The following is a 24,410-nucleotide window of genomic DNA, read 5'->3' on the forward strand; positions in this document are numbered from 1 at the left end:
GGCCGGACGCTGGCCCCAAGGAAGCCCCGCTTTGGCCCGATTACGCCCCGGAAGTGATAGTGGAAACGCGACTGGCCTTGGCTCGCCCTGGCTCGCTCGCTTTAGGCGCGATAGTGGAAACGCGGCTATTGACTAACTAAAAGCAGGTTTAGTTATGTGGGTCCAAATGCTTACACATTGCTTAATACACACAAGATGTACAGCAATACACAAATATATTTACATATGAAAAAATTAAAGGATTAAAATGTTACAAAAAAAAATATATTTTCTACATAAATATAAAAAATGACTACCTCCAAGCCTTCTTCATGCCTTTTTTCAGTTAATTCATGATTTATAAATTAGCAAATTTATCATTTAGATTTGCCTATGTATAATGTTATTATTATTATTTATTATTATGCATATCTATATTTGTTTTAATAAAAACAAGTTTAGATTTGTCCACCTGTAAGGTTTTAGAGACATATCCATCTTTATTAGGGGTGTGACAAGACACATACTCCACGAGACGAGACAAGACACGAGATTGGGTTCACGAGAACGAGACGAGACAAGATTTTTACAGTATTTTTAAAAAATCTTTAATGATGAAATGCATGAATGGAAAATATTTTGTTCAACTGAAAAAAAAAATCACGATTTGCAAAACTATTTAGATGCTTTTTTTTTAATCAACTTGTAATGAATGTTTTTTTTTTTACTTCTATTTTATTAAATTCTATGCAGTAAAGGACATGCACACTGCAAAATCTTTGCTAATATATGAATGGAAAATAGGTTTTAATTTAACTGAAGAAAAATCACATAATAAATCAACTTGTAATGAATGTTATTTTAGATTTATTTTAACGAATTGTGTCATAAAGGACATGCAAACACATACTGGCTTCTCCCCTGTACAATTTCACATGTGAATCGAACTCCTTTCCACAAATTGAACTTTTTTTATTATTATTATTATGTAATCATGTCATTTTGGGTTTTTAATTTTTCAACAGTTTCACTTTCATTCAGCAACAGCTTCCATTTTTTCCGGACAGCATAAACGTGTGTTCGGTCATGATGATAATGACGACGACAGGTGTATGTGTCTCCAGGAGTTCATTGTGTGTGTGCGCACTCGGAGGAGATGTGTGTCTGTGGTCCTTTACTGACTCGATGGGTGCAGAGAAGTGTTAAACAGCTGAGTGTGTGGCTTATCTTGTTGCAAAATGCAGCTAAAATTCCTACACAACAGTAATAGTTTGATTACAGCATTTACATCTCTGTACTGCACTTTAACAATGCGACGGAAATAGGAACACTCCACATGTCTTAATTCGATTCGATTTTATGACGATTAGGGTTTTAAGCATATCCAAAGTGCTATTTAAGTCCGATTTAGTCTCGCAAGGTCTTGTAGCCCAAGGTCTTGTCACATGCCTAGTCACTATATGGGGCATAAGAATAGGAACTGTGTTTGGATATAAGTGTGTTTTTTTGACCAAACTTTGTTATTATTGTTCATTTATTCATTTCTGGAAATTAGAACTGAATTTAGAAATAGTTTTGAAAAATTTTTGCACTTAACAAACAAAATTAAATATGTAGGCTAATGGATGTCTTCAGTGGAATGTGTACAACACCGTTCTCTTATCCACAAAAGTAAAGGAGTAAAGTAAAGTGTAAAAGTAAAGTAAAGAGAAAGTAAAGTCGAATGAAAGGCTGAATGGAAGAGCCTTTTTATCCTTATCCTCGCACAGATGGTCTGTTTAACTATTTTCTCTCTAGCAAAGCTTTTAGTTTATCCACTTACAAAGTCCGCCATTTAAATAGCAAATGCATCATGACACAACTGACTCTTAAAGGAAAGGGAGATGAGATTCTGATTGGTTTAATGCACATTATTCTCAAAACACATCCATAACTCATTAAGAGAATAAGCACAACCCTGTTAGACCATGCACCGTGGCGCAGAGCATATTTTTCCATCCTTATATAGCAAAGGTGGATTCAGACAGGCCCTTAATGCTTTTGCAACATGCGCTTTAGACTTTGTGCCTAGATTATTAAAATAGAGCCAAAAACGTTTAGCGATTTAAATTTTTTTTTTTTTTGCAAATGTCTACAGGTTGTTATAATGTAAAATATTCTTGTTATATAAGAGAAATCCCTAATCAGTACGCAAATATTTTCAGAATTAACTATTAAAATGTTTATGGCTATATATGTGCATTACCACATAAAACAACATTGTTTTTGAGGTGTAAAGGCAGGTATAGATATAAAATATTAGAAAAAAATATGCAGATGATTTAAGATTAATCTCATGAATGTAAATATTACACTTTAAATATGTACACTTTGAAAAATTAAATGTAATGTACTATGACAATAAAATAATTTGAATGAAAGATTTAATGCAAGTTTAACTGATAATTTCTGAAATTCTAATTTTGTAAAAATAGCTTTAATAGTTTGTGGAAATTATTAAAACTTCCAAGAGTTTAGGGTTAACAGACTTTCTAATTTTAATTCATTTTTTTTAATTCTCACCAATTTGATTAAAATAAAAATTGTGTTCTGAAGATGAAAAAAATGTGTGTATATTAATAATTAAATAAAAAAATTTTATTGTGAATATTAAATCTCACCTGACCTTACATGCAAGCACTGTAATAGTCAAATTCTGTGTATTTTTCCTAAACCTAAATTTGATTTTTATAATAGGGTCTTGAGGAAAGGTAGTTCCAGTCCTCTAGGCCCTGTCATTCCTGCCCCAGTTAAGACTTTAGCTGTGACTGATGACCGATGCAGAGGCCGGACTCGAGATTTATCGGGACAATAAATGAGATGGGCTGCTCATTGCAGCGGACTGCGATTACTCAAACGTTTGGCACAGTGGAGCACATCAAACATCTGTCCATACATTTATACAGCAGACACGGCTTCAACATTCTGTATGTTTAACATTTTCAGTAATGCCACACACTAGTATTCAGATCAGCTCTGCTTACACAGGAAATGCCCATAATTTACAAGTAACGCATGTTCTTCTTTATAATTAATTCATGAGCGTGCATATCAAACAGTTTTTTTTTGCCTAGTCGGTTCTCAGTGTTAAGCCCCCCACTGTGATGCAATCAGTGAGGGGAATTTATGATGTCATAAATTGCTAGATAATAAATTGGATGTGAATAATAATGAATCTTTTCAATCCATTGATTTGCGTCCATCATTTTCACATTTACAACACACTATAGTATCATCTGCAGACATTTCACAAAGCTGCTTCATAAGCTCAAAGAAAAACATACAATACAATCAATTTAGTCAGAATTACTGTACATGTGTGATGTATACAACATAACAAATAATATTTGTCACAAAGATGCAAAAGTGGCCTTTTTTAATCAGTCTGAATGATTCTGATTTAAAAAAAAAATGATTACAGGTGGCATGGGGTTCAATTAAAATTTATGTCACACAGCAATTGCAGCTTTTGGTGACCCCGATGTGATATTCCCTGGATGAAGTGAGCTCTGTTTTGATTGATGGCGTGGAACTTCAACAATGTTTTGGGAAGCTGGTATCCCATTTGTAATGCTGCTATCCCATTTGTAAATTAAAATGTTTCTTGATTTGTTTGCTTTAGTTTGATTTAGTTTTTGTTATGTCTGCCATCTCAGATAAGCTAAAAAGAAAACAGGCAGCTTGTTTTTTATAAACTGTCTGAGTGTATTTAAGTCACATAATTGACCTGTTTGAATTTTGTGTGTAAGTGTGTGTGTAAATGCAACAGTGTCTTGGTGCTTTTCAGCATGGTTCTGGGTTGCAAAACGAAAGGCATCCACTGTCTGAACATATGCCAGAGTAGTTGGTGGTTCATTCCGCTGTGGTGACCCCAGATAAATCAGGGACTAAGCCGAGGGACATTAATGAATGAAGCGAAATGACTCACTGTGGACTGAGTTTTTTTTTTTTGATAGGGTAAAAGGGGTGTTTATTTACTCTACCTTTGAGAAATTTATCCAAAGTAAGTAATAAACTTTTTTATTAAGACCATAAAGATTCATAAAAACTTCAGAATATTCTCTCAACCATTTCTACATTTCTAAATACAGTAGATTAAGTTTCTGCCATTTAATTGATTGGGCTGGTTTATACATAACCAGGTACTTCTTCACATGTACCTGCTGTCTCCAAGCAAACTGTGGACTCCACCCTCCTCCCCACCTCTTTTTGTAAACAGATAACAAAGCTAATTATGCCTTTCAGTTCTCTGCATTTTAGCAGTGTAGAAGCTCACAGGTGTCCTTACACAGAATCCCAGATTCAAAAGAGGCAACAGTGAAATCAATTGGTTTTACATATGATGGGAATATCGCAGAAAGAGTGTGGGAAAATTTAGCATTTATTCATTTTCTATCAGCTAAGTCTCTTATTTATCAGGGGTCGCCACAGCAGAATGAACCGCAAACTATTCCAGCATATGTTTTACACAGCGGATGCCCTTCCAGCCGCAACCAAGTACTGGAAAACACCCATACACACTCATTCACACACACTCATACACTAAGGCCAATTTTGTTTTCCTAATTCACTTATATCTTATGTCTTTGGACTGTGGGTAAACCAGAGCACCCGGAGGAAACCCACGCAAACAAGGGGAGAACATGCAAACTCCACACAGAAATCCCAGCTGGCCCAGCCGGGACTCAAACCAGCAATCTTCTTGCTGTGAGGTGACAGTGCTAACCACTGAGCCACTGAGCCACTGAGCTATCTAAAAATGCATTTAAATTATTTAGCAGTACCTACAATTTGTCTGAAATATGTAAATATTTTTTATACAATTGCTGATTGTTTCATTTGGTTATTGTTATCAATTGCAAATGCAAATCAGAGTGTTGATGTTGGTTGACACTAGAGATGCCTAAAGTAGGGCCAGCAGGCCAACGTTGACCCATTGTAACCTTTCATTTGGCTCACTGTCCTGTCAGAGAGGAGACTGAGAATGATGGTTAAACGCCTTTTACACAGAGATCGTCATTTCTAATTTGTCATAACCTTTTTTGTTAGTTTTATTGCCTTTTATTTATTTTATTTAGAGCAAACTGAAATGAAATGTGTCTATTAAATGCTGTAAATGAATCTTATTTCATTTTAAAATGTAACTACTGTCACTTGATGGATAGAGGACTATGCAGAAGACATCGGAGAGCAAATTCATGCAAAAACTAGTCTAATTCTGTTATAAAGGGCATTGTTTTGTTTTTACATTAATAAGTTCATTATAAAATGTTTAAAAAATACTGTATTAGTTAATATAAGGCAATGTTTTCTAGTCATTGTTAAACATTATCAAATAAATTAGGAAATTACCCATGCCGAATATTTACCTTCGGCCCACTAGACTCGATCAAGTTTAGTTTTTGGCCCTTCATGAGAAAAAATTTGGGCACCCCTGGTTTATACACAAACCAGTTCAGAAACTGAGCAGCTTAGCATTTGATAAATACACCAGAGTCACTTTTCATTCATATAGCTGTTTGTTTTGAATACATTTGCCATTGATATTGGCTGGCTGCAATGTCAAGAAACAATTCATTACATGTAATCTCACATTTTGTTATTATAGTGTGGAAGCAGCTTCAAATACTCCAAATCAGTCAAGCAGCCATAAGTCAGCAGAAGAGTGAGGCTTGGTTGAGCACTGTGAGTGTGCTGCTCAGGTTTAACTCCCCAAGAAAGAATCGATAGGCTAAAACACAGTCATGATCCAGGAGCCTCTGAGAGTAGTGGGGTCACAGTAGCTTATTAGCATTTAAAGAGATATAAAGCGAAATGGGGTGGCACAGTGGCTTAGTGGTTAGCACTGTAACCTCACAGCAAGAAGGTCGCTGGTTCAAATGCGAGCTTGGCCAGATGGCATTTCTGTGTGGAGTTTGCATGTTCTCCCTGTGTTCACATGGCTTTCCTCCGGGTGCTCTGGTTTCCCCCACAAGTCCAAAGACATGCGCTACTGGTGAATTGGGTAAGCTAAATTGTCCGTAGTGTATGTGTGCGAATGAGAGTGTATGGGTGTTTCCCAGTGATGAGTTGCAGCTGGAAGGGCATCCACTGTGTAAAACATATGCTGGATAAGTTGGCGGTTTACTCCGCTGTGGCGACCTCTGATTAACAAAGGGACTAAGCCGAAAAGAAAATGAATGAGATATAAAGCGAAATGGTGGCGGCACAGTGGCTCTTTGGTTAGCACAGTAACCTTACAGCAAGAAGGTTGCTGCTTCAAATCCAAGCTAGGCCAGTTGGCATTTCTCTGTGGAGTTTGCATGTTCTCCTTGTGTTTGTGTGGGTTTCATCCTGGTGATCTGTTTTCTCCTACAGTCCAAAGACATGCAGTATATGTAAAATGGATGAACTAAATTGGCCGTAGTGTAAGTGTGTGTGTAAATGCAACAGTGTATTGGTGCTTTTCAGCATGGTTCTGGGTTGCAAAACGAAAAGCATCCACTGTCTAAATACATGCCAGAGTAGTTGGTGGTTCTTTCTGCTGTGGTGACCCCAGATAAATCAGGTAATAAGCCGAAGGAACATTAATGAATGAAGCAAAATGACTCACTGTGGACTGAGTTTATTTTTTTTGATAGGGTAAAAAGGATGTTTACTTACTCTACCTTTGAGAAATTTACCCAAAGTAAGTAATAAACTTTTTTTATTAAGACCATAAAGATTCATAAAAACTTCAGAATATTCTCTCAACCATTTCTACATTCCTAAATAGATTAAGTTTCTGCCATTTAATTGACTGATACTGTTTATTTAGTTCATGCAAAACATTTACTGTGTCACAAAACTTGCATTGAGGATCTCAGTCAAATAGTTTATTTAAATCTTTAATTAAGTGCAAACTGAAAATTATTCAGTCAAAAGATGATACCAGGATGAACCTGTGTTATTAGTTTTAGCTGTTATCTGGGAATAGCATACCTTGGAACGTTGTGACTGACAAATCAGTATCAAGTTTTTCAGAGAATTGTGTAATAATATAGAGTAAAAACCTTTACAACTGGCTCATAAGAGAACAATGAATGTGAACTGTCAATGATCATTACAAAGACAATTTGCAATACAAAATATTTTCAACAAAAATTACTATTATTTATTTACAATAGCATTTATTAATAAAAAACATATAATAAATAAGATGTAAGTAAATCCATCAAAAGAACCATAGCCACACTTTTATTTATTTATATAAAGTTATAAAACTAAACTTTTCCCTCAGTAAAATCTGAATGACCTAGAACAAATAATAGATTAATTGAATAATAAAGACTAACAGCTATATATACTTAAAACAAATTACATGTACTGTTTAACATAAGCGTATGTTTAATAGCGACAAGTCTTGTCACCTATTCAAGTTTAAGGAACAACAAATAATAACTTGACTTCTAGTTAATGATGTGATGTTAATGATATCACATGGCTGGAAAGATCCAACAGCTAATCAAGATTCAAGAACCAAAACAAACTGTTGTATTGACTTGAATTGATCACCAAAAGCACAAACATGTGTTCACACTACACAGATGGCCCTTCCCAGCATAAATGAAGGTATTTTTATGAGAGGATGCTTGTGTAAAATAATATATGAGTCGTCGAGGTGGAGAGTCTGTGTAATCTGTGTTATCATGGGCACACCTGCAGACACTTCATCACGGGGCATGCTAATTTTTAGAGCATTGCGAAAACACAGAGGATGCATTATATAATTAGTTTCTAGTGGGACCACTTATGTCAAGTCTCTGTAGTTGTTTAGTGGGTAAGCCAAATAACAATTTATAATTTGTCGTTATCTGTCCTTTCAAAAATGTAAATTCAAGCCATCATCTGCAACCTCCATTAAGAATGTGTAAAAGTCTGCATGATATTTTAACGATTAGCTTTTCTGCAAATATATAATGTGATATGAATACAATTTCATCAGACTTAACTTTATTTGGAAAGAAATTTAGATTGATTGAGATGATTTTGTAGAGGAGTGAATCATACATAAAATATATTAAACAAATTTCGAGCGTAGATAAATACAAGCAAAGATAAAAGTAAATAAACAGTGCTTATGGTTTTCTGGCGAGTCTAGCTGTGTTCAGGTACACTAATTATATTATTAAATATATTGTGGAGCTCTAATGTGAACGCAGCAATTGCAGCTTTTGGTGACCCTTACGTGATATTCCCTGGATGAAGCGAGCTCCGTTTTGACTTTGGTGTTTTGATTGATGGCGCGGAACTTCAAGAATGTTTTGGGGAGCTGGTATCCCATTTGTAATGCTGCCACAGAGCACAGAAGACACCCATGATATAAGGCAGATGCTTTGAATTGGCTGCCTGGGGTCAGCCCTGACCTATCACATCCATCTAGGATGTGTGACTGGGGAAACATTACTAATCCTTGGGCTGACATTCCAAATTCGACTACGGAGTCAAAGATATGGAATTAATGCAAGTGCTTGGTGAGAGGGACTTGATTATCCTGACACCTGGCCGACGATCACCTTGTCTAATTGTTAAAATGCTCTCCTTCCCTTGACTTTCTGCATAGTTTTCAGGGCATATTCCAGCTGTCGGCTCTCACCTCGCCGCTACCACCAGCTGAGGGAATTGGGCTCGGTTGCTGTCACTTCGCGCCTGCTTCCAGGCAGAATCTGCAGTCCCTCCGAGTCCCAACATGCTGCAACCGCTTCCCGTTTAGCTTTTTCCGTCTGATGTGATATTGATGCCAACTCTTTCCAGGCCACTTTGATTCTGTTCTACATGAAAACTTCATGACGGTTTAATTTCCACTTAGTTTGATGATAAATTCATCTTAATTGTCACATCGATGTTATTCCCCAAAACCTCTTTCTCAGAGCAAATGTGTTTTCAGCTCTGCTTTTCTTGTTACTCGTTTTACACGCAGGCGGTTTGCAGTCAGAACTGACCTGTCACTGTACTTGCAGGAGTGAAAATTTAATTACACTACGAACATGAATTATACATAATTTTAGCCTCCTTTCATGCCAGAGAACGTTGTTTTCCCATGGTTCAGTCTGTGTGTTTTCATTTCATATTAAACACCATTGAAACACTGAATGTAATGCTATAACTAGGTTTTCAACTATATATTAAGGTTCAAATGTTTCAGTAAAATTTTATTTGAAAAATAATACAGCATAAAAAGTAATAATATAATAATCCAGAAATAGTTATTATTAATTGAAAATAATTATAGTGTTTTTATTAAAACCTTCTTATCTTTTTTTTTGACAGATGGGAAGCAAAACATTTAAACAATAGAAGCTTGCTGTATTAACCTTGTGTTTCTTTTCTCTTATCTTTTTTCAATTTCAGGCATTTTGATTAGTGAGTGTGTTACATTGCTCCAAATCAAATTTCTGACACCAAATGTGTGTTTGTGTGCACATGGGGCAACTATGAATTTAAAAAATAATAATTTAATGCAATGCTTTCTTCCTTTGTTCTTCCTTTTTTGAACACAAAAAGATCAAGTCAGGCATTTTTAAAACAACAATGTTTTGATCTTTTGACATATTAAAAGAGACAATTCAAAGATAATATTTGTTTAATTGTTTTAAAATAGCAATTTAGTATAATCACATCTAAGCAAAGTTCATAGTGGTGTTATGTTGTTTTGTGTCCTTACATAAATATATATCTTACAGTGAATGGAAAATAATTTCACCACATTATTTAACAATGATTTTATTTTCCAAAAAATATATATATATTTAAAACACTAAACAGTTGCATTTAATGTGTTCTATGTAAAAAAAAAAAAAAAAAAAAAAAAAAAAAAAAAAAAAAAAAATATATATATATATATATATATATATATATATATATATATATATATATATATATATATATATATATATATATGTATGTATATATATATATATATATATATATATATATAATTTTTATAAATATATATATATATATATATATATATATATATATATATATATATATATATATATATATATATATATATATATATATATATATATATATATATATATATATAAATATATATATATATATAAAAATTACTTAAATACATTTTGTCTTAAACCCACTTTGTAATCCTAATTATAATACTAGGCAATAATAATTTAAATTCATGTAATACTAATCAAATACTAAATTCAAAATGTGAATACTAATTTATTTTTAATAATCGTACTTCACAATATTTGTGAAAGACACTATTGTAATTTGTTTTACCTTGAAAAATATATTTAAAATCTATTCTGACTCTTTTTGAGTAATTAAATAGCTAATATCCTATGTAAAAAATTGTATAATTGCATGAACTTATGCATAAGACGTTTAACCATTGACATTTATGTGTCACTGAGCCGCATGTGATCTACAGTGTCATCTTGTTTTACCGATCCTCTGTGTGCTAAATACAAAAGAAGTCTGTTCACCTTCCACTGGCAGGGCATGTTTACCCAGCGTCTGCTGTCATGAACCCAAAGCTGGTGGTCTTAGCACTAATACATAATGGCAATCGTGTCGGCTATTCTTTCTTAGTATCAAAATCTGTCTGATTACCTTCCTTTTATCAGATAAAGCCACGGGGCACAGAACACGATAAAACAGCATCTTTGATGAGATCAGGCTATATTTAGCCAAAGCTTTTTATCTAAAGAAACAAAACGGCTGGAGAAATCAATATTTCTTTAATAGCTGCAGACACTCAGAGTACCAAATAACATGACATTAAAAGCAAGCGGGGTAAATACTTAAACAGAAGACTGAGCAAATATTGAGGGAGCTGTGTAGTTTGAGGGGGGGAAAGCAGGGGGTAAATTGTCAATTGAATACATTGAGATTTCTTTCTTTCTTTCTTTCTTTTCTTTCTTTCTTTCTTTCTTTCTTTCTTTCTTTCTTTCTTTCTTTCTTATAAGAGTCGTTTAATATATCAAAGATAATTGTTTTAAATATGTTTGTTTGTTTGTTTGTTTGTTTGTTTGTTTGTTTGTTTGTTTGTTTGTTTGTATGTTTGTTTGTTTGTTTGTTTGTTTGTTTGTATGTTTGTTTGTTTGTATGTTTGTTTTGTAAAATATTGTTATGAATGATGTTTGAATGACATTTTAGTGGGGTTTTTTAGTGGAGTTATGGTTTAAAAAATCTATTCTAACAGGATCTCCTCTAATATACATTTATATTTACCTTTTTACAAACACATACACATTTGGTGTCAAAGATGTTTTTGGAGGAACAAAATGCATACAATTGATCAAAGGTATATGTATAATGTTAATATTAGTAGCAATTAATAACAATTTTCTCGTCATATGAATGTTCTGCTTCCCATCTGTCTTGAAATTCATTTACAAAGGTTTCTAAAAACCATATTTTCAATATTGATATTTAATATTTCTTGAGAATAATCAGCATTTCAGAAACAGTAGACTGAGCTAATATTGAAGAAGCTGTGTAGGTTGAGGGGAAAAAAGCAGGGGGTAAATTGTCAATTGGATACAATGAGATGTCTTTCTTTCTAAGAGTTGTTTAATATATCAAAGATAATTGTTTTAAATATGCTTGATTGATTGTTTGTTTGTTTGCTTTTTTTGCAATATAAAATATTGTTATGAATGACATTTTTATGACAATTTAATGGGTTTCTCCCAAGAATTATGGAGAAAACATCTATTCTAACAGGATCTCCTCTAATATACATTTATATTTACCTTTTCACAAACACATACACATTTGGCGTCAAAGATGTTTTTTGGATGAACATAACACTCTCACTCATCAAAATGCATAAAATTGATCAAACATGACAGCAAAATAATGTTTAATGTTAATATAAGTAGCAAATAGTAGCAATTTTCTTGTCTAATGAATATTCTGCTTCCCATCTGTCAAAAAATCCAGAAAAGAAAAGGTTAAAAAAAAAAAAAATTTAAATATTGACATTAAATATTTTTTCTCTAATTGCTGTTTTATTTATGAAATAAAAATTATTAAAACATTTGAACATTAATATACAGTTAAAAACCTAGCACTGCACTGTATCAATGGTGTTGATCCATACAGACTGAACCATGGGAAAACAATGTTTTCAGCACACAAAATTAAAAAAAGAAAAAACATGCGGGTAGATTCAGTAGTTAAACAGAAGACTGAGCTAATATTGAGGGAGCTGTGTAGTTTGAGGGAAAAAGCAGGGGGTAAATTGTCAATTGGATACACTGAGATTTCTTTCTAAGGCTTAAAATGATATTCGAAGAGCAGAATCTATTGGTTGTTGTGAAATAACTGCATTTTTCAAAGGCCAAAGCCTCGAGACCTCTGCTCGTACTGATGGAGAAATTGTATCCGGATATCTTGTTAGAAAATGCCAACGAAGGGTGACTGATTTTTATTGTCAATTTGTTTGCGTAAGACGATTTTCCAATAATGGCAATGAGGGATAACCAAGACACGACATTCACGTGTCATTCTTACTGTTTACTAGATTCTGTGCTATTTTATCACGGTTTTTATGCCACATTTTCAGCCATGGTTTCTGATTGGCATGTGGTGTAGCCCACTACAGGTGATGTAAGGTCGTAGAAACATGGAGGACTGTGTCTTTCAAAAGCAATTACTCAAGAACACCTACTTTCATCTGGCCACGAAGAAACTGCTACCTTACGAAATATGTCTTGAAATTACTCGGGTGTCATAGCAACAACTGAATGCAAGAAGACATACGACCACATGAAGATAAGTGCAGGTCATGCTGAAAACCAGTACATGCGAGAATAAAACTAAATTGAGGAAAAAGGGAACACAACAAATGGACCTGCAAAAGCTGCAAATGCCAAGATATAATTTGAAAAAGCTCTCAATTAAGTGCTGCCATTTGCTTCTATGTGACAAATTCTGTGTAATCACATTGAAAAACAGCTCAGACGCAAGAAGAACTTTCGCTGTGTTCACTTTCGCTGTGAACAGTTGTGTTCAATAAACAAACAAATGGTGCAAATAGTATTCAAGAGCAATTGGGTATTTTAATGAATCCCTGTGATATCCTTCACTTAATTAATTTAAAAAATGGTAATCTTATTTTTTGGGGGGGCCAGGATTTTTCCTATCAGAAATTAAATGGTTGTAATTCATGAATGTTTTGGGCTACATCTCTAAACAGATTTAGTTAAAGCTCTTTAAATAGTTCTACTGTACCTGTATCCATGGGCGGATTTAGTGATTTGGGGGCCCTAAGCTGTTCCAGCCATGTGGCCCAACAGTCCTAAAATGCACCCTTCGTAGTTTTAGTAATTTTTTATTTATTTATTTTGCCGTTTTTTATATATCACTGAATCTGCTTTTCCATGTTATAATTGTAATGAAATCTCTACATTTTAAATGATTTGTTTTCTTAAAATGATTTCACAACTAAAAAAATGAATTAATCGAAAATAATGAGTTGTTTTCAAAACTGTAGATGTTATAAGTAATGTTAAATTTTTATTTGTTAGACCCTCACCATACAAAATATGATAGAAAACAATGTTATGTGTATAATTTATACTTCTAGGTATTTATTGGGGGCCTCCAAATTTCCTGGGGCCCTAAGCGCCTGCTTACTTCGCTTATTGGTTAAATCCACCCCTGCCTGTATCATTTTGTGACAAAAAGTTTTGTTGCACGCTATTAATTTCTTTGTTGTTGATATGAATAATTGCTGAAGTTTTTATCACAATTTATTCTATTATCATGACATTGACCTAAACTGCATTAAATATTACTATAACAGGTATGATAACCAAACATATTTAGTGCATTGCTTTATTGTATAAATATCTTTATAGTAAATAAATGTTTAAGCAAATTAAATTATGTGCACTAGGTAACAACGTTATTTAATGCATTAAAATCAACAGTGAGAAATAGCAATATTATAGTTACAGTGCTCAGCATATTTAAGTACACCCCTCACAAATCTATCTTTTAAATACATGTGTTTAATAGGAAGCTATACAATATTGTATTTGTGCATATACAGTAGATTAGTCAGTACTGAAGCCAAATCTGGAGCTTACCTAACAAAATAACTTACGATAATGCTCCAAATACTAGAACACCATAATTTATGTCATAGAAAAATATTAAATACTAATTTAAAAAAAGCGTAAAAATCAAGAGAAGCTAAAAAAAAATAAAAAATAGTTGAAATTGTGTAGGTTGTAATTGTTTTTTCAATATTTTGCTTAAAGTTAATTGTATTATCTTTAAATTTTATAAATATGTTTTATAAAATATTATTTTATTAAATATATCTGTTTAATAAATCTGTTTTGTTTGAATGCACCAAAATACATTGCCTTATTCACTGAGAAATGGAGAAAAGTCTTCATTTTCAAAATGGGGAGTACTCAATTATGCTGAGCACTGTATATGATAAAGTTAATTGGAAACACAAATTTATATTTATATTGATATTAGATATTAACAGTGGTGTAAAGTAACTAATTACAAATACTCAAATGACTGTAATTGAGTAGTTTTTTTCAGAAATTGTAATTTACTAAGTTCCTTGAGTACATTTTTAGTGCTGTATTGGTACTTTTACTACACTTCTTTCCTTTAACTTGCAGTCACAACTTTATTTTTTTTCTTGTCTATGGAAATTAGAAAAATCAGTCCTGTGATTCCTGTCCAATCAAATCGCACATATAAGGTAATTTGCGTCATACTGAACTAATTCAAGACATGTGCACTTTACATTGCAGCAAACTGTTTAGAGGCATTAAAAGTTTCCAAGAAGATGTTCAAAATCTTTACACGTATTGACCCAGAGACTGTTCAGATGCATGTCACTGATGAGATGACAGATATTTACTGTATGATGATCAAAATGGTCTTAAACACCCAGCAGGCACAAGACGTCAACATGCCGTCAGATTGACATTGTACCCTAACATTGTGGGGACACTGCATTTTGTTTGAAAATGAAAATCGGGTTGACGTCAGAACTCAACGTCAGGCTGACGTCAATGTCCAACGTCCAACCTAAAATCAACCAAATATTAACGTCTAATGATGTTACAGCTTGATGTTGTGTCGACGTTACCATTATGACAATATGATATAAGATTAGTAAATGCATTTGTTGTTGTCATTACATTGACCTAAGTTAAATTAACTGATGTTAACATACAGAGCCCTGCTGTTGAGTTAACAAACATAAGGCCTTTAAATAGTTAGAATTTCCAATGTCTTAGGCCAGGTTAAGGTGAAAATGTAAAACAATAAATTGCCTTAATTAAGTCTCCAAGCATTTGGTGCTTTGATGAATAACCACTGTAACATGTAATTCACAATATTTTGAAGTGCCCACAGTTTCAATATTGTGTATGTTCCTAATGAGGAATTATTGAAGATTGGCTTATGTTTTTGAGGACAATACAAAATCACTTCATTGAAAATGTATTATAAACATAGACATCAGCTTTTTGGGAAGAACACTATATATTGTATAGTTGCAGGTCAACTATGTCTGTCCTCCCTGTACACAACTCCTTGACATTTCTGATTTTGACTAATAAAATAACATGCACCTTTGGAATGATAATTATTTGTGAAAAATATATAAAAATAAACTTGAATTAAATTTAATGTCTCGATGCAACATTCTATATTTGGCAAAAAAATATTGAGTTTTCTTATAAGCAAAAAATATTTGGAATATTAAGTAAAGATCATGCTCCATGAAGATATTTAGTACATTTACGACTGTGAATGTATTTTTTTTCATGTATTTTCTTTATAATGTAATAACGTGTATTGCTAAAACCTTAATTTGGACAAATAGGAAGGTCATTTTCTCAATACCTCTCAATATTTTTAGAACCCTCAGTTTCCAGATTTTAAATAGCTGTGACAGCCAAATATCCTATCACGACAAATACATTCATTAATGGAAATTGTGGTTCATGGTAACATTTAGAAAGTATTTAGACATCTAATAAATTGCTTTAAAAGCACACTCATATATCTAATCAAATTTTGTGTATCACAGACATTGAGTGTCCTATGAGAATTGTTTAGGTGCTGTACAGTCACTGGTTATAAGGTATTTAACTACATATGCATTTACACTAGGAAAATTGATCAAATGTGATCCTAAAATAGTTGAAACAGACCAAGTTCAAAACATTTTAGTCCCAATCGACCACATTTGCTCTGATTGACAAAAACTCATCTTAACACACCAGGTGTAAACGGGTCCTCCACTAATCTGAATCATTTAAAAATGACTCCAATAAACCAATTCTTTAGACTAACTAAAACTGAATCAGCCTGAAAAATAATCCTGTTAATGAACTCTCTGATTCTATAAGAGCGCTTAATAACAACCGAATTAATATCTGATTCCCTTACCGAATATTTCAATCATGTCTGACTCTAAAATGAAGTCTTGTGTATTCAAAGCTTTCCAGAACCTCAAGTTTATTCACACGACAACCTGTAGTCAAGATTCGCTTGTCGTTCTTGTTTGCTGAAGTTTGCTATGTAAATAACACACAGCAGCTCGGAGCTAATCTTCACCAAGTCTAAATTTCCCCAGTGTCCGTCACCTCGTAACAGATTCGGCACACGTGACTCCGGGCACTGATGAAACCTGCAGCAACATCCCAAATCCTGTGAGTGACACTTCAGCCACACTCAGTGAGCAGTGTAATCTCATGGATCAGCCTGGAATCTCAAAGCTCCAGCTATGGCTGCTCTGCTGGGCTTAGAGGAAGCGGCACCAAAGCCTGGATGAGTCCCACCTCAACCCCTTTTCCATCTTACCATCCACACATGCTGGACTGGCTCTGGTAGTGCCCGCAATCTGGCCCTTCCTGCAGGCGCACCTGGCCGTCTGCCGGGCGATGGTCCTTCTTGGCTGGCTGCTGTCCCGGTCCAGAGTCACGATTTCACATGTACCTGCCGCCAGCTGACCTGAAGGAAGGACAAAGAGTTTTGAGAAAAGTCAGCTGGGCTTACAATACCACTAGAATGACAATCAAATCTTTGTTTAAAAATCGTGCCAAATTCCGCCCACCGGTGGCTGGTTGCCAGTGTGTTGGCATGTGGTTGCTTTAAGGGTTTGTGTGTGGTTGTGTAGAGTGTTGTGTGTGTGTTTGCTGGCCTAAGTTAGTAATTCCAATCCCTCGATATGGCATTAGATCTAGGGCTGCATAATTAATCATGATAAAATTGAATTGCAGCAAGGCTTAGTGTGATTATCAAATTGCAAAGGCTGCAATTTAATTAAATAAATATATGCGCTGCATGTTATAGAGTGGAGCGTAGCATTGAAAACACTCATACAGAACAGCTTTGCGTTGGCTTTGAGTTTGGGTCAGTTGTGCATTTGGGAATCTTTACAAACTTGCAATACAAACTTGCTTATTGTAAGAAATTAATTATGATTATTTTTTATTTATTATTGGAATTATTAGTAGTATAATTATTATTATTTTTATTCTAAACTATACAATGCTAAACAGTCAATGTTCACCCTTAGTAGATGATAACTGTGTTAATGAATATATGTTAATGTCAATCACTATTATCAAATATTAAGTAATGCTTAGCAGGTGTGTTGTTCTTTGTTACTTCATGTTAACTAATGCATTAACTAACATTTATTTATTTATTTATTATTATTTTTATTATTATTATTATTATTATGGTAACACTTTATAATAACTATATACTATGAACCATTCATTAAGCATTAGCAAATAGTTAATTTATTAATAATAACCATTTCCACTACATTAATAGACATTAATAAACAGTTTTTTAAATACAGCTACAAATGCTGTATTTCTGACTTATATAATGTGCTTAATTATTGTATCTGCATACTTTGTCAATAATACGTTTTTCATTGCTAAATTAAGTACACTGTAAATCCCAACAGTCAACTTAATCAAATGAAATGAGTGCAGTTAACTCAAAATTGACTGAAAGTTAATTCTACTCATTTGAAAAGAGTTTTGAACTCAGTGTTGAAGGTATTGAGTTAATTAAACACCTCATTACTTCAACTTAAATGGAGTAAGTTCACAGTACTCATATACTGTAGATTAGTTTTTTAACTCAAATGGTGTGTTTCAATCAGTTTCCTCAAACGATTTGAGCTGCCTTAACTTATTGGGTTTAAATGTGCTCAAACTGCTTCGTTTACTCAAATGGATTAAGTTCACAGTACACATTAGGATTAGTTTTTGAACTTAAATGGTTTGTTGCAATCGGTTTCCTCAAATGGTTTGAGTTACCTTAACTTTTTGGGTTTTACAGTGTATTGCATTATTTATAAAGTTATTTAAGAGTAGCTGGTGTTTTAAGATCATTCAGAATGCATAAGTAAAAATGGTTAATAATCTATTTAAATTAACATTTATATTTCTTAATATTCAGGGATTAAGTAATAGTTACTTTATTTGTTAATAAAAGCTTTATTAACTCAACTTCATAAAGTTTTGTTACCTAATCTAAAGTGAAGACTATTTATGATTTGTCAATCTCATATAACGTTATATTAGACCTTTAGGTCACAAACTGGATAAAGTTGAGTTAATAAAGTATTTTTTAATATACAAGTTAACTATTAATATGTGACTGAATAATAAGATATATACATTTTTGTTTGAATAGTTTGTTAATCATTTACTTACGCATTCTGAATCATCAAAAAACCACCAACTTTTCTTAAATAACTGCTTTGTAAACAATGCAATACTGAATTTAGTAGGGAAAAATGAATCATTACGAAGTATGAAAACACAATCATTAAGCACATTATAAATGTGCTTATAAATCTAGAATACAGTATTTGTAGCTTTATTTATGAACTGCCCACAAATGTGCATGTCTTACAATGTAGAGTTAAAGCTTAACAAATGATGTTTTAACTATTTGCTAATGCTTGAATTATTCATAGTGTATAGTTATTATAGTGTTACCATTAATATTATTATTGTTATTATTATTATTGCAATGTAAAATGGTTAAAAAGTAATATTAAGCAATAATAAAATTGTGCAAGCCTACAGTCAAGCAATTTGGTAAAACTGATTTTTCATTTGCCAATCACTAAGTAGAGACACATAACCATTTCATTACCAGAAAAGTAGAAAGGACAAATACAAAAAATAAGCGCAAAACAGATAGAAACAGAACCAAGATAAGTCGCAGGCCAGATTCAAACCTAGATCTCTCATACAAGTGTCGCAGCGCCCTGCGTTTGAAAGTAACCCACAGCTTTGACAGAATAAATGGATTTTTACAGTGCTGAGCTGTTAGTTTCCCTGCTAATATTGTAGACTGAGGCATCACCCTTGTTAGCAGACTGATGGGGACCAAGTTCTGCTGAAGCGGCACACTGGAGCCATTGTTCAATGTTCCTCTATTATCCTGCACCTGCATAAACAGAGATCCATATACATGGCCTCATCAAGCCAATGCAATATGCTGGATATGGACCTGCGACTGTGAATCATGTCAGCGGGAAAAAAAGCTTAATGCATCAGGGTGGGCTGAAGATCTTCCTCAAGCCCCTCTGTAAGTCCAGACAGATGGATAAGAAAGCGAGCGCTTATATTAGATGATGATTAATTCAGCGTCGGGACGCCTCTGCAATGCCAAGCCCGTTACAAAGACATGGTTATGTATATAATTAGGTTATCCAATGCCACACTTTCAACACGGAATTGGTCACAATCATTATAATGGCTTGAGCTTTACCTACAAGACAAAAAACATCAATCTGAACTCTACTACTGACCATGACCAGGATGTGGCTGCAGACAAGGTGTCTTATTTAAGAATCACACTGATTATTATTGTTACTGTATAGTAAGCAGTCATTCCAAACATTAAGAAATTATTTTTAATAATTTGGGAATAATGAAACTATCAATAATATTAATAAATTATGCAAAAATATTATTTAGTTTGTCAAGATGAACTATATTTAGTTATTAATGTATAGGATAATGGCAAAAAATATATACTAACACTATTACTAAAGGCCCTGGTATACTTCAAATGAAATTGAAGAATGAACTGAAATTGATGTCAAAATCTGACCAAAACAAAGTTCTTTTTGAGTTGGTTTTGGCAGTTTGAAAGTTTTTTGTAAGTTTGCTTTCTGCTTTCTTTGACGTGCAATTTATTTACCGTGATTCGTTTCTGATTCCACTGGGATCAGACAGGAGAACAACATTCAAAACAACCACACTAGCCACATGAACACACAGGAAAGTCAAGCAGTAGAGCTGGTACAGATGTATCTGCACTTGTACGATCGCTAACGAAGAGATTTTAAAGACCTGGAGGGGGTCACACACAGGATAAGAAGCCCACCTCATCATCCCACATCTTTTCTATTGGTTTGCGCACAGCGGTGGTGCCATTTGGTGTACGCTACCTGACAAATGTCTTGTCGTCGATCCCAGTTGTAAGAGCGACAAACAATGACTGAAAAGTGGTAGAAGGTCATTTATTTCTGATCAATCATCAGTTGAACTGCATCTCAATCATCACAAATAGTGAGTCCTGCAAGAACGTTTTCTTTGCCAGTCCAGATGACTTTATTAATAAGTTATTTGAGTCATTGCAGAGATGTATGGATGCAGTTCTTCAAGCTCATGGAAGTCATACACAATATTAATTCTTTTTCCACTGCACCATGACTTTATATTCTATACTGTAAATTATTTCTGTTAAGTGATAAGACTTTTGTCTAAGCAAAGTCAGACCTTACTGTCCTAATGAAATAATTAAAAATAATATCCAAAATAAAATCATATTTTATTTGGGTAAAATAAGTGTAATCTAGAGGCTTTTGCCTTTCATATAAGTCACTTCTAATAGAAAATGATCAACTAGAAGAACAAAAGAAACAGGAACCAAAGGAAATACTGAGGTTGTTTGACGACTTGTTTAACTGACTGATATACACCACTGATTATGTTGCACAAGTGCCCACTACTGGCGAAACATTTGAAATGGGTTTAAATTGCATGCCCTTGTCGGCGCCAGTGGTGTAGTGGTTAGTGCGTTGACACATGCACTCCGGTGCTCAAGGCGACCCGGAGTTCAATTCCTGCCTCGTGATCCTATGCCGATCCTTCCCCCTCTCTCTGCTCCCCATGCTTTCCTGTAAATACTCTCTACTGTCCTATACAATAAAGGTGAAAACTACTAAAAAATATTTATTTAAAAAAAAATTGCATGCCCTAAGAGGCTATTAAATCTAACGATGATAAATATAAATAAAAGGATCACTATATATGTGTCCACACCAGCAAGTGATGATTATTAGTTTTAGTTTAGGCTTTTCTTTTTGTGTTACCCCTTTTTGTCCTTATAGTTTGCTCTTTTCTTGCGCTTTTGACCAGCGAATCCAGCTTGTGTAATGTAATCAAACAGGGAATTTAAAGTCTGTGTAAAATCAAAATTTACTGTTTATTTTGCTAGCGCATATTGTTATTATTTAGGTGAACAATTAATCCACTAAAAATGTTTGTTTTGGTCATTTTCAATCAAAGTCTGACCATTTGCTTCCATTTTTGGAGTGGTGGTCCTTCTCTGTCAGTTTGACGGCTTTAGACAACTTAACCACATTCCTCTTACCATTAGATTGCTATGAGTGAATGATGTGCAAAAAGAAAGCCCTGACCCTACTCAGTATTTGAGTTAGAAGTACATCAACATGCTGAAATAAATGTCTCAGCAACTTCAACTCACTAACTTAAAGTAAACCTTTAACAATTGCAGTAAGTGTAATGGAATAAAAAACAAATCCTCAGCATTTCCAAACTTGGCAGCAAAAAGATATTTATTTGCATCATTCCCTCTCAAGGCACAACCAATTTGACCAAGTTACCAAACGATAGCATTTCAACCAATAGCTTTTCAAGACTGAAAGTGTTCTGAAAGTGATCCAAATTGTATCACTTGAACACGAACTCTGCTGTTGTTTAACATTCAGAATGATTTTAGAATGACGTCTTTATAATTTTTCACATTTATCATTTTAATAGTTATCATGCTTGGTGTGAATGGCCCTCGAGCACTTGTAAATTACTATGCAATGTGAATGCATGCTGCTTTTGTGACAACACAGCTGTACAGCATTGTGGGACATATACAGTAGGAGTGTACATATGAAGCAGACTCACTCTCTTGGTCAAAAATGGGTGTTTGTTTGTTTGTTTGTTTGTTTGTTTGTTTGTTTGTTTGTTTGTTTGTTTGTTTGTTTGTTTGTTTGTTTGTTTGTTTACATTTTATTGTCCCCAATTGGGAAATTTGTATGGACTCTAGGCCCACATTTGCTTACACTGAAAAAATATATATTCAAAGATAATTCCTTGGATTTAATTTTTTTTTTACGTAAGTGGTTTGTAAACAATTTATTTGGGCTGAATTTAAACAAACAAATTAGGTTGAACATCACTAAATTTAAGTTGCTTAAATTCAACACATAAATTGTTTGCAACAATTTTGCAGATATATTTTTTTCAGTGTACACTGAACAAAAACAGACATCAAAAACACAAATCAACCCAAACATTCAATCATCAACACAAATATTACATATTTAAAAGTCTGATTGATGTAGGTAAAAAAGATTTGTATCTGCACACAGGAAACCTGTATCGTCGACCAGAAGGCAGAAACTCATGCTCACAAAATGAAATGTGCATTTTTTTTAGCTTCGTCCCAAACTGATTCTTAGACAAATTGTAAGGATCGGTATTCCCTTTTCACTATTATTCTAATGACTGTCTTCACCAGCTCTCCAAACTTAGCTTTAGATTAATGTTTTCATACCACACAGTAAATCTATAGTGTGTTATGCTTTCAATCACAGCTTTGCTTTGAGTGGTCAAGGTTATGTACATGTAAAATTCCCCCCTTCACTTAACGAAGTGGAACACTCTTTTAAATGGCAGCAGAGATTCCCTCACATGCAAGTTTGCAAGTGTGTAATGTCCCTGCCGGCACAGGACGTCAACGTGATGTCATATTGACGTTATACCCCAACGTACCCCAACATCGTGGGGATGTTGCATTTTGTTTGGAAATGAAAATCAGGTTGACGTCAGAACCCAACGTTAGGCAGACATCAATGTCCAACCTAAAAAATAATCAAATATCAGCATCTAGTCATGTTACATCTTGATGTTGTGTGGGCGTTACGACTATTACCTCTATCAGACATTGGATTTTGGTCACTTTCCAACATAACCTAAAATCAAGCAAATATCAATGTAATTTGACATCGTTATTGGACGCCAAAATAACATTGTCCTTAGACGCTGGCTAGAGATTGAATTTTGGTCACCTGACATCATGAACTAAATCTAACCTAATATTAACATTTTATGATGCTGTGTGCTTGCTGGGGTAATGTAATGTGTGTATTTATATAGCACATTTATCGTGTATGGCCATACACCCAAAGTGCTTCACAATCATGAGGGGGCTCTCTCCACTCCACCACCAGTGTGCAGCATCCACTTGGATGATGCGACAGCAGCCACAGGACAACGGTCCCAGTGCGCTTACCACACACCAGCTATAGAGGGGATGGGGAGGATTGGGAGGCCGTGATGGGTAAGGGCCGATGGAGGGAATTTGGCCAGGACACCGTGGTTACACCGTTCTCTACAAAAAGTGCCATGGGATTTTTAATGACCACAGAGAGTGAGGACCTCGGTTTAACGTCTCATCTAAGATGGCGCCCACTGATAGTAAAGGGTCCCCTTCACTATACTGGGGCATTAGGACTCACACAGACTGCAGGTTGTGTGCCCCCTGCTGGCCTCACTAACACCACCACAAGTGTGTGTCTAAAAGTGTAATAGCAAAAAAGTATTGGGAAAATACTCAAATAAGGGAAAGTCCATGAAAAAAATTTGACAAATAGAATAAAAATATAAACATATAATAATTAATAATTATTATTATTAATAATAATAATAATAATAATAATAATAATAATAATAATAAACTTTCTACTAAAAAGACTGAAGCAAAATTCTCTTTCTTGTATGGGGAGGTTTGAGGTACAGTATGATTCACAGCACTTCAATCCCTTTTATCTAAAAAGATCAAGCACAAATTGATTCCTTGTGATATGTTCACTTTAATCCCCATCTACACTACAGATAGACACAATTACACTCAATAAAACGAAGCGTCCAATCAAAAACGCACGTGTGAGTATTGCAACCATTAGTAGTATGCAGTCTCTGTGATCTAGCACAAGCGTGAGTGACATTTGAAGGTGTTGATCTGCAGCACATGATGGATTACAGCATCTTCTCGCCTTGATATGG

The 24,410-nt window shown here is 34.0% G+C and overlaps 1 protein-coding gene across 2 annotated transcripts in view; it reads right to left on the reverse strand.

Annotated features, from left to right (window-relative positions):
- Nucleotides 1–24,410, reverse strand: part of tafa5b (TAFA chemokine like family member 5b) — a 109,231-nt gene that overhangs the window by 13,593 nt on the left and 71,228 nt on the right. For both annotated transcript variants that reach the window (XM_056451319.1, XM_056451321.1), the window contains exon 2: nucleotides 16,861–17,010. In XM_056451319.1, coding sequence (XP_056307294.1) covers nucleotides 16,861–17,010 — 150 coding nt within the window. The remainder of the gene's footprint in view (nucleotides 1–16,860; nucleotides 17,011–24,410) is intronic.

This window comes from Danio aesculapii, chromosome 25 (assembly GCF_903798145.1).
Source record: "Danio aesculapii chromosome 25, fDanAes4.1, whole genome shotgun sequence".
NCBI lineage: Eukaryota > Metazoa > Chordata > Actinopteri > Cypriniformes > Danionidae > Danio > Danio aesculapii.